The sequence below is a fragment of the Mandrillus leucophaeus genome, unplaced genomic scaffold (genome assembly GCF_000951045.1).
Source record: "Mandrillus leucophaeus isolate KB7577 unplaced genomic scaffold, Mleu.le_1.0 Scaffold332, whole genome shotgun sequence".
In the NCBI taxonomy this organism is placed as follows: Eukaryota; Metazoa; Chordata; class Mammalia; order Primates; family Cercopithecidae; genus Mandrillus; species Mandrillus leucophaeus.
This window is the reverse complement of record NW_012103499.1, coordinates 78,148-88,198: the sequence shown is the minus strand read 5'-3', so window position 1 is coordinate 88,198 and position 10,051 is coordinate 78,148. Positions and strand designations below refer to the sequence as shown.

General features: G+C 47.2%; 2 protein-coding genes across 6 annotated transcripts in view; one reads left to right on the top strand and one right to left on the bottom strand.

The window, feature by feature from the left end:
* The window catches only part of GLS2 (glutaminase 2 (liver, mitochondrial)), an 18,454-nt gene extending 13,015 nt beyond the window's left edge, over nucleotides 1-5,439 (top strand). For 4 of the 5 annotated variants that reach the window (XM_011988493.1, XM_011988494.1, XM_011988496.1 and 1 more), the window contains 11 exons: nucleotides 133-165; nucleotides 428-486; nucleotides 993-1,059; nucleotides 1,210-1,260; nucleotides 1,374-1,550; nucleotides 2,811-2,942; nucleotides 3,085-3,177; nucleotides 3,646-3,707; nucleotides 4,198-4,274; nucleotides 4,551-4,614; nucleotides 4,746-5,439. In XM_011988493.1, the coding sequence (XP_011843883.1) occupies nucleotides 133-165; nucleotides 428-486; nucleotides 993-1,059; nucleotides 1,210-1,260; nucleotides 1,374-1,550; nucleotides 2,811-2,942; nucleotides 3,085-3,177; nucleotides 3,646-3,707; nucleotides 4,198-4,274; nucleotides 4,551-4,614; nucleotides 4,746-4,902 (972 nt within the window). In that variant the 3' untranslated portion in view covers nucleotides 4,903-5,439. Of the gene's footprint in view, nucleotides 1-132; nucleotides 166-427; nucleotides 487-919; nucleotides 1,060-1,209; nucleotides 1,261-1,373; nucleotides 1,551-2,810; nucleotides 2,943-3,084; nucleotides 3,178-3,645; nucleotides 3,708-4,197; nucleotides 4,275-4,550; nucleotides 4,615-4,745 lie in introns of all 5 variants that reach the window. The other variant, XM_011988497.1, reaches the window with a different exon arrangement.
* Nucleotides 5,406-7,921, bottom strand: SPRYD4 (SPRY domain containing 4). The gene is made up of 2 exons (XM_011988498.1): nucleotides 7,732-7,921; nucleotides 5,406-7,367 (listed from the first exon to the last, which is right to left on the bottom strand). Exons 1-2 carry the CDS (start codon nucleotides 7,814-7,816, stop codon nucleotides 6,829-6,831), a joined length of 624 nt encoding a protein of 207 aa, XP_011843888.1. The 5' UTR covers nucleotides 7,817-7,921; the 3' UTR covers nucleotides 5,406-6,828.
* Between the last annotated feature and the right edge of the window lie 2,130 nt (nucleotides 7,922-10,051).

Genomic DNA, 10,051 nt, shown 5'->3' with positions numbered 1-10,051 from the left:
TATATATATAAAATTGAACACATTTGCAGCAGCAGGACCAGACTAACACTTGAACTCCACTAGATCCTTCTGACCCTTCCCTCTGTCATCCTCCTAGGCTTAGAAGACTGACATCTCTCTCTTTCTCTGCAGATGGACTGTAACAAAGCAGAGAAGTTTGATTTTGTAAGTTCCCTTGCTACTTGGCCCCTGGCTGCATTTCTCCACAGCATGCTGTCCTCTCCAGCTGCCCCGGTGGCTCTCTAACTCCACTACCAGGTGCACCAGCCCATACTAGAAGCCTTATTTCCAGAAGTGTGGAAATCTGCTGGCCTCAGAGAGGAAAGCCTCTTGACAAGACCTGAGTTCAGAAGGGCTAGTCAGCCTGTGAGGTATTAATAGAGCTTCTTAGTCAAGTGGAGCCTCAATGTCCCTTTTTCGCTTCCAGGTGTTGCAGTATCTCAACAAAATGGCTGGGAATGAATACATGGGTTTCAGCAATGCCACGTAAGTCCCTATTCAGAGGACTGACTGAAAGCATTGTGGTGTATCTGTGTGTACTTAGGATGGGGACAAGAGGAATGAGGGAGAGAGAATCTTAGGAGGAAGAAATCCTTTGGCCCTCCAGCTTCCTCTGAGTCCCTTCATTAACATTTGTTTACCTTGTAAAATAATTTTTTCCATTACTAATTAGTACGTAATGAGAGAGTGTGATGGTTTGTGCCTAAGCCCTTTCTTGCCAAGACCTTCAAAGCCAAAAACTTCACCAGTTTTCCTAGACTAGATGACTAGACAGTTTGGGGTGTTTGGTTTGGGTTTACTTTATAACAAAGCTATGCTGAGTGTTTGCTGAGGTTCAGAAATTTCCTCTAATATTACTGTGAGAAGTTATAAAGGGGTTCATTTAGTTTGTGGTGTGATGTAGTTCTGTCTCTCTCAGGGAAGGTAATTTTTCGCCTTCTCCCAACACCTACTCCTCCAACTTCAAGTACTAAATTGGGTGTTTGCTTCAGATTCCAGTCGGAGAAGGAAACAGGGGATCGGAATTATGCCATTGGCTATTATCTCAAGGAAAAGAAGGTAACCAGGAGAGGCTGGGAGAGCAAGTCCCTGGGAATTCTGCTGCTAGTGGAAGGGCAGTAGGGGTTGGGGGTTTCGGCCGAGACCCTGACAATGTGAAAGGGCTGCTGATGTCCTGAAGAGAAATGCTCTCCCCTCTCTTCCTTGCAGTGCTTTCCTAAGGGGGTGGACATGATGGCTGCCCTTGATCTCTACTTCCAGGTAAGAAAACACTGCTCAGGGCCGAGGGAACAGGACAGACTGTCCTTGCCCTACACCGGAGGGTACCATGTGCAGGTTCATATCACATCTTCACCTATTCTTTGTTTTCATAGCTGTGCTCTGTGGAGGTCACTTGTGAATCAGGCAGTGTCATGGCAGCCACCCTCGCCAATGGTGGGATCTGCCCCATCACAGGCGAGAGTGTGCTGAGTGCTGAAGCAGTGCGCAACACCCTCAGCCTCATGCATTCCTGTGGCATGTATGACTTCTCTGGCCAGTTTGCCTTCCACGTGAGTTTCTGGCTCTGCCATCCGTCATGTGCCCAGTGCTAAGAGGAGAGAACACTGACTCTCTGAAGATAGAGGTGGAAGCTTGTTCCTGCCTCTCATTCACTAACTTCCAGGAAGGCAATTAGGTTGAGACTCCTTAGATGAGTTTCTCAAAAACACCAAGTTCCTTGAACATATAAAGAGATGTCTGGCTGGGTGCGGTGGCTCACGCCTGTAATCTCAGCACTTTGGGAGGCCAAGGTGGGCAGATCCGAGGTCAGGAGACCGAGACCATCCTGGCTAACACAGAAAATTAGACGGGCATGATGGTAGGCACCTGTCGTCCCAGCTACTCAGGAGGCTGAGGCAGGAAAATGTCGTGAACCCGGGAGGCGGAGCTTGCAGTGAGCCGAGATTGCGCCACTGCACTCCAGCCTGGGTGATGGAGCAGGACTCTGTCTCAAAAAAAAAAAAAAAAAAGAAAAGATATTTCTTTGGGAGGCCGAGGCGGGTGGATCACCTGAGGTCAGGAGTGCAGACCAGCCTGACCCACATGGTGAAACCCCATCTCTATTAAATACAAAAAATTAGCTGGGAGTGGCGGTGTGCACCTGTAATCCCAGCTACTTGGGAGGCTGAGGCAGGAGAATTGCTTGAACCTGGGAGGTGAAGGTTGCAGTAAGCCGAAATTGTGCCATTGCACTCTAGCCTGGGCAAACAAGAGCAAAACTCCATCTCAAAAAAAGAAAAAGAAAAAGAAAAAAAAAACGAGAGATGTCGCAGCTCCTGAATTGTGCTTCACATTGCTGGCTCTTCTCCTTGAGGTCTCAGCTTAGATGTCATTTCCAAAGAAAGACTTTTCTGACCACCCTGTCTCACGTGGGCCCCCTTCTACCTCTATTTACAGCACCCTACTTCTTCTCACTACTTATCACAATTACTTTAAAAATTACTTGTCTATTTATTTACCTGTTTATTACCTACCTCCTAACACTATTTATTTAGCTGTTTATTACCTATCTCCTAATACCACAATGCTAGTTCTAGCACAGCATCCAGCACAGAATGCTGTATTTCAGAAAATATTTTCTAGCTGAATCAATGAATTTTAAGAGAAGAAAAGGACAGGAGTAATAAAAGAAGCTAATTAACAAGCCAAAAGGTTGAGGTGGATTGTGGCCATGCAGTCATTTGTAAACTTGTTAAGAGTACAGCCTAACTTGTTTATTTTCTGATTTGGGGCACACCCACGTCATCCTCAGCTTCAATTCTGTTCCCCAGGTGGGCCTGCCAGCCAAGTCAGCTATATCAGGAGCCATCCTCCTGGTGGTACCCAATGTCATGGGAATGATGTGCCTGTCACCCCCACTGGACAAGCTGGGGAACAGCTATAGGGGGACAAGCTTCTGCCAGGTGAGATGCTTTGCATATAGTACTTAATATTTTTGAAGCAATAAATTTGTTTAATGGTACCACTTTTATTTTAATAAAACAATTTTGAGCTCCTACTAAGTGTAAGGAGTAAATACACAGTATCTTTGGCTTACAATTCTAGAAGTTGGTGTCTCTCTTCAATTTCCACAACTATGACAACCTGAGGCACTGTGCTCGGAAGTTAGACCCACGGCGTGAAGGGGGAGAAGTTCGGGTAAGGAAAACTCCAGGTGGCTTGTAAGAATATTTCAAAGGCCAGGTGCGGTGGCTCACGCCTGTAATCCCAGAGAGGCCGAGGCAGGCGGATCACGAGGTCAGATCAAGACCATCCTGGCTAACATGGTGAAACCGTCTCTACTGAAAATACAAATTAGCTGGACATGGTGGCACGCGCCTGTGGTCCCACTACTTGGGAGGCTGAGGCAGGAGAATCGCTTGAAACCGGGAGGTGGAGGTTGCAGTGAGCCAAGATCACGCCACTACACTCCAGCCTGGACGACAGAGCAAGACTCCGTCTCAAAAACAAAAACAAAAAAACAAAAAGTATTTCAGAGTAGCGCACTCCATAACACTTCAGCACTTCAGCAATACCCTTGACTAAGCACCCATGGAGGAAGGTCACAGGGCAGAGCTGACATAGGTGAGTTCAATTAATGTCAGGAGGGTATGATTTGTGTTCCAGAACAAGACTGTGGTCAACCTGTTATTTGCGGCCTACAGTGGTGATGTCTCAGCTCTTCGAAGGTAATGCTACTGTTGACCAAATACACACAATAAAATATTCCTGGTCAGAGATTTTACTGGGAGGGAGCATAGCAAAACAGTTAAGTGCTTCAGCTTTGGAATTAGACAGAATGGATATAGATTGCATTTAAATTAGATTTTTTTAAAAAAGGAGATTTTTTTTAAGTAAACTGCCTGCTCTATAATTCATGTTAGCCGTTGTTATTGAGTGTTAAGAGCAGAGTCCGAGGAAGTAGGTACCCTGCCTCCAATGGGCACTTACCACAGGTAGGCAGTGAGTGATATTTCTGGCAGCATCACATTCCCATCTCTCTAATATGGGTATAACAGTCTCATCTGGGTATGGAAAAAAGATTATTGAGAGCCTACAAATCTGGGTATAGGCTATTTCACTTTTCTGAAACTCATCCAGTCTGACACCAGCTCACAAAGAACACCTGTGATTCCAGTCTGATCTAGGCAACTCTAGCTGCTTTCCCACTACCCTCAGGTTTGCCTTGTCGGCCATGGATATGGAACAGAAAGACTATGACTCGCGCACAGCTCTGCATGTTGCTGCAGCTGAAGGTACTGAAGGGTTAAGGATGGGAGGGTAATCATAAGACCCTTTCTTTTTCACCAAAAGTTCCTTTGTTATATGTGCTCTCAAGGTTATAGGGGCAGCAACTAGTTTTATCTAGACACCCTTCGCTTTGCAGCTAGACTATTACTGGGTGCTGCAGGGTACAAAATGGGAAGAAGCCTTTTCCGCTCCCCTCTTGGTAAAGACTTCAGTGGCTAAGTGTCTGCACCAAAGGGTTCAAGACCTGTGCCTTCTCATTTTCCTTCTGCCCGTATTCCTAGGACACATCGAAGTTGTTAAATTCCTGATTGAGGCTTGCAAAGTGAATCCTTTTGCCAAGGACAGGTGAGTATTAGGCTAAAAGTGGAGGAGGGTGGGCACAGCTTCTCTACCTACCCTCCAGCCACCATGCAAATACATACAACCACCACACTCTCCATGTCTCCTTTGCCTGATCATATCATTATTCCTTTCAGATGGGGCAACATTCCCCTGGATGACGCTGTGCAGTTCAACCATCTGGAGGTGGTCAAACTGCTTCAAGATTACCAGGATTCCTACACATTCTCTGACACTCAGGCTGAGGCAGCAGCTGAGGCCCTGTCTAAAGAGAACTTAGAAAGCATGGTATGAGCACAGGTCATGGAGAGCCCCTGCTCAAGAAAAAGCATGAGCTGGCCACACATGTAATCCATAACCACCAAAAATGCTATGGAGAGCTACACTGCTTCAGTGGGGACCAAGCAGTCATGTGGTGACTTAGGCTAGTGCTTTCTGTGAGAGTCAAAATACCCCATTCCCTCAGCAGACAGAGTACAGAGAAGGGCCTCAGTGGACACCTGCAGTAGAGCTATCCAGAGAGAATGGGATTCAAGGTATAGCCTAATGGCTTGCCCCACTCAAAACCATCCCAGCTCTTCACCCAGGTCTCCTCTTCCTCTCCCTGAAGAAACCATCATGAGAGAAAGACACTCTGGTGGAGGGACTCTAGCTACCATGCACATGTATATATCCACAGAATATGGGAAGTGGGAATGGCTACGTACATGGCTTTAGTAGTCTGGAGAGATCTACTCCCCTTGGCCACGACATGCTGCTGCTACTGCTAACAGCCAATTTTATAGACAGAGAAAGTATTTTGTGTTCAAATAAACTTTAATTATCAAATCATTTTTGCTAAACCCAGTCCTTCTTTCTTCCCTAGGGGTATCTAGCTTCATCACCATCATAGAAGGGAGAAAAAGATGGAATCACAGGGTCAGAGCACAGCTTCTCTACCTACTCTACCAAACAGTACATATTCACTTACCCTGCCAGGTTTTTCTCAACTCCAAATACTGCTTTAGGTTAAGTATATTCTGCTGCCAAGGGAAGCGTAGGTTTGAGTCTAAACAGGCTCTGAAACAGATTGTGCAAAAAAACCTCAGGCCTCCCTCCTTCCTCGGGAAGTTCCAACTGTGGCAGAAATGAAGATGGAACTTCTCAAGTATAAACAGTTTTGGCCAGGCGTGGTGGCTCACACCTGTAATCCCAGCACTTTGGGAGGCCAAGGTGGGCGGATCACGTGAGGCCAGGAGTTTGAGACCAGCCTGGCCAACATGGCGAAACCCCATCTCTACTAAAAATATAAAAATTAGACGGGCATGGTGGCACACACCTGTAATCCCAGCTACTCAGGAGGCTGAGGCACGAGAGTCGCTTGAACCCTGGAGGCAGAGGTTGCAGTGAGCCAAGATCATGCCACTGCACTCCAGTCTGTGTGACAGAGTGAGACTGTCTCAAAAAATAAATAAAAGAATCAACAGTTTCTAGCACTCATACCCTAGATATCCCCCAAGTATCTCTCTTCTCCTTTGGTCATGGTTATAACTGGGATAATGATTATGATAGACTGGCTGGGTGTCAGAGGTATAGATTAAGGTAGATGGACTCAGGGTAAGGATAGCTATAGCTGTCTAGGGCTGAAGGTCTGTGGCACTGAGCTACTGGGGAAGGAGGGCTCTGTTTTCATTTTGACACACTGAGTTAATAAAGCACTTACTGAGGGAGCCAGAGCCCAAACTCTGAATGTGCTGTAGAAAAAGGGCCAAGTCATTGACTGCACCACTCCTTCAGCCAGAGGTAGAAAGGATTTACTCTTCAGCGATCTGGTAGAGCCCCAAGAACAAACAAGTTACATGTGGACAAAGGGAGGGAGAAGTATCACGGTGATTAATAAATTCAAACAAAGCTGAATGATAAGACCCCAGGATGGAATACAGTCTGAGAAAGGTCTGGGCAAAGGGAAGCAGAGGGACTGAAGGAAGCAGGTCAGGGAAGATATATCACCCATGGTAGCCTAGGAAATTGGCAGTAGTTGGTGGGTGGGAGAAGGAGGGTTTGGCTGTATGCCTAGCTTTCACAAGGCAGGGGATGAGGAAGATGATTATGATATTGCACAAAGGACCCAACATTGAATTGCGGGAGCTAGAGGTTGCTTGAGGCAAAGTAAAAAGGCTTCAGACATTTTCAAAAGGAGGCTGGCCAAGAGCGTGATTAGGGACTCCAGTAATGGAAATACTAGAGGCCCGGGGGCACCTCAAGCCCTGAATGGGTCAGCAGCTCTCCATCCCAGAGAGCAAAGGCAGGCACCACTGGACCCCGGAAATCTGTCTGTAGCGTGTGAACCACAGAGACCTGGCTCACATCCACCAGGCTCAGCTTCTGGGCCTCATACTCCAGCAGCAGCCCCACCTTCTCTGGCTGCCCAATACCCTCAATTGGGGCTTTCTCGTTGGCCAACATGGTGTACCACTTGCGCTGGGCATACGTGAACACCCAGGAACGATCATCAACACCAATGCAGCTATCCCGGGACATGTCCACATCTGCCACTCCTATCCGGAACTGCTGGGAGCGCTTCACTGTCACTTCCCAGTAGTGTCTGCCACTGGTGACCGCTGTGTCTGCCAGCACCACTGCCCACTCCCGGAAGCGCTCCACATTCAAGGCCACCTTGGTGGGCTCCAATCCCACCAAGCCATATTTGACGCCCGTATCACCTCTGAAGAGTGCCAGGCTGCTGTGGGCGGTTTTTTCTTCCAATTTGAAACTGACGCCTGCGGGCAGAGCAAAAAGACGGGATAATAACAGGGGCTAGAACCCTAGGGCTGGTGATATATTCAGATCTAAGGCAGGCAGTCACGAGACACGAGCAACTAGGGAAGAGTCAGAATGCCAAGCGGGCAAGAGAGTCGGGGGGGTCGCTTTAGTATGGATAGCTCATGGAGCTGAAAAACTCGGATTGAGGAAGTCCCGGAATTTAAAGAAACCAAATGGTGTCAAAGGTTTGGAATCTAGAGACCAAGGCAGGTGGGGGAAGGAAAAGACCCGAGAGGGTTGGAATTGCTTCTCGGAGTCGGGTCTGGGAATAATAGACGGAAGCCATTCTGGAGGTAAAAGAGTAAAAAGAGATAATCCTACCTCTCTGGGCCTCTGTGGAGGCAACTCCCAATCGTTTGGCTCCCCAGCGGCACAAGCGCAAAGAACGTGCAAAAAGCAGCGCCATCTTGCGCCATGGATGAGCCGGACACGCCTCCCGCTTACAGACTCAGCCATCTGCCCGCCTGCTCCCCTAGCACGTGGTGCGCGAGGGGCGGCCGCGCAGTGTTATGACGTAGGAGCGACGCCCTGCGGAAGGCGGCCGCGTTAGCGGTTTCTTTTCTGATTCTGCCGGGTGGTTGATGCTGTTTATTCAGTTTTTCTGCATAGAGGGACGCTGCTCACATTTGAACTACATAAAACTTTTAGAGATGTAGTGTTGCCAGATGCTTAAAAGTATAGATTTAAAAATTAAACAGTACTGTAATTAGCTTTGATCCCGGCTTCACTGTGTGAGTTTGGGCAACTCATTCCACTTTTCTGAGCCTTGGTGTTCTCATTTTTAAAATAGAAATTATATACAGACCTTAGTAATAATTAAGTGAGGATAATCTAGGACGGGCGCGGTGGCTCACGCCTGTAATCCCAGCACTTTGGGAGGCCGAGGCAGGCGGATCACGAGGTCAGGAGATCAAGACCATCCTGGCTAACATGGTGAAACCCCGCCTCTACTAAAAGTACAAAAATTAGCCGGGCATGGTGGCGCGCGCCTGTAATCCCAGCTACCCGGGAGGCTGAGGCAGGAGAATCGCTTGAACCAGGAAGTCGGAGGTTGCAGTAAGCCGAGATCCTGCCACTGCACTCCAGCCTGGTGACAGAGCAAGACTCCATCTCAAAAAGAAAAAAATAATAATCATCATCATCATCATCATCTAGATATATATTGGCAAATAGCAACCATTGGGTAATTCACAGTTGTTTATAATACTAAATGCATAAATACTGTTAATGTTGGTTTTATATGTTCAGGGCTAGGAACGGATGGTTTAACTCAGCATTCAGTTTTCTGAACTTAACCAAAAGTAGCAATATTTTGGTTTAGCGTATGAGGTAGGAGATTACGAACAGCCTATATTTAACATTTAGATCTGCATTCCATTTTATTTTGTTTTTTGAGACAGGGTCTCATTCTGTCACCCACGCTGCATACAGCACAGTAAGGCGAACACAGCTCACTGCAGCCTTCATCTCCCAGGCACAAGCGATATTTCTGCTATAGCCTCCCGTGTAGCTGGGACCACAAGTGCACGCACCATGCCCGATTAACTTTTTTGTAGAAACGAGGGTTTCACTTTGGTGCCCCGGCTGTTCTCGAATTCTTGGGCTCAAGCCATCCTCCCACCTTTGCCTCCCGAAGTGCTGTGATTACAGGTGTTAGCCACCATGCCAGGCCCACATTTTTTTAAATCAATCCATTTCTCAAGGTTCTGCTGGCCAGTGCAATATCAACATACATCCCACCTCCATCCTCCTACCCCTCAAAAAAAAGGATTTTAGATATATGTTTTGTAAATTTATATTTTGAGACGTAGTGTCATTCTATCACCCAGGCTGGAGTACAGTGGTTTGATCTTGGCTAACTGCAACCTCCGCCTATGGGGTTCAAGCAATTCTCCTGTCTCAGCCTCCTGAGTAGCCGGAATTACAGGTGCCCGCCAACCACATCCGGGTAATTTATTTTTTGTTTTTTGTTTTTTGTTTTTTTTTGAGACTGAGTCTCACTCTGTTGCCCAGGCTGGAGTGCAGTGGTACAACCTTGGCTCACTGTAACCTCTGCCTCCCAGGTACAAGGAATTCTCTTGTCTCAGCCTCCTGAGTACCTGGGACTATAGGCACATGCCACTACATCTGGCTAATTTTTGTATTTTTAGTAGAGACAGGGTTTCACTATATTGGTCAGGCTGGTCTTGAACTCCTGACCTCAGGTGACCCACCCACCTCAGCCTCCCGAAGTGCTGGGATTACAGGTGTGAGCCACTACGCCTGGCCGAATTTTTGTATTTTTAATAGAGACAGAGTTTCACCATGTTGGCCAGTCTGGTCTCAGACTCCTGATCCACCCACCTCAGCCTCCCAAAGTGCTGGGATTACAGATGTGAGCCACCATACCTGGCCTCTGGCCTAGATACTTAAAAGCCTAAATAATTAACCAAAAATTCTTCCTCCTCTCCCAGAGTTCTAACTGCCTCGAATCGTGGACATGGCCCTAGTTCAGGCCACTGTCATCCTTGACCTTAAGCCTTTCTTATTTCTTTTCTTTCTTCTTCTTTTTTTTTTTTTTTTTACTGAGACGGAGTCTCACTCTGTCACCCAGGCTGGAGTGCAGTGGCATAATCTCAGTGCACTGTAACCTCCACTGCTC

Excerpts from the sequence above, each read along its gene's own strand:
- SPRYD4 (XM_011988498.1), bottom strand. The coding sequence starts at position 7,816 with ATGGCGCTGCTTTTTGCACGTTCTTTGCGCTTGTGCCGCTGGGGAGCC. Across the intron at positions 7,368-7,731 it reads CTCCACAGAGGCCCAGAGAG|GCGTCAGTTTCAAATTGGAA; the intron begins GTAGGATTATCT and ends CTCTGCCCGCAG.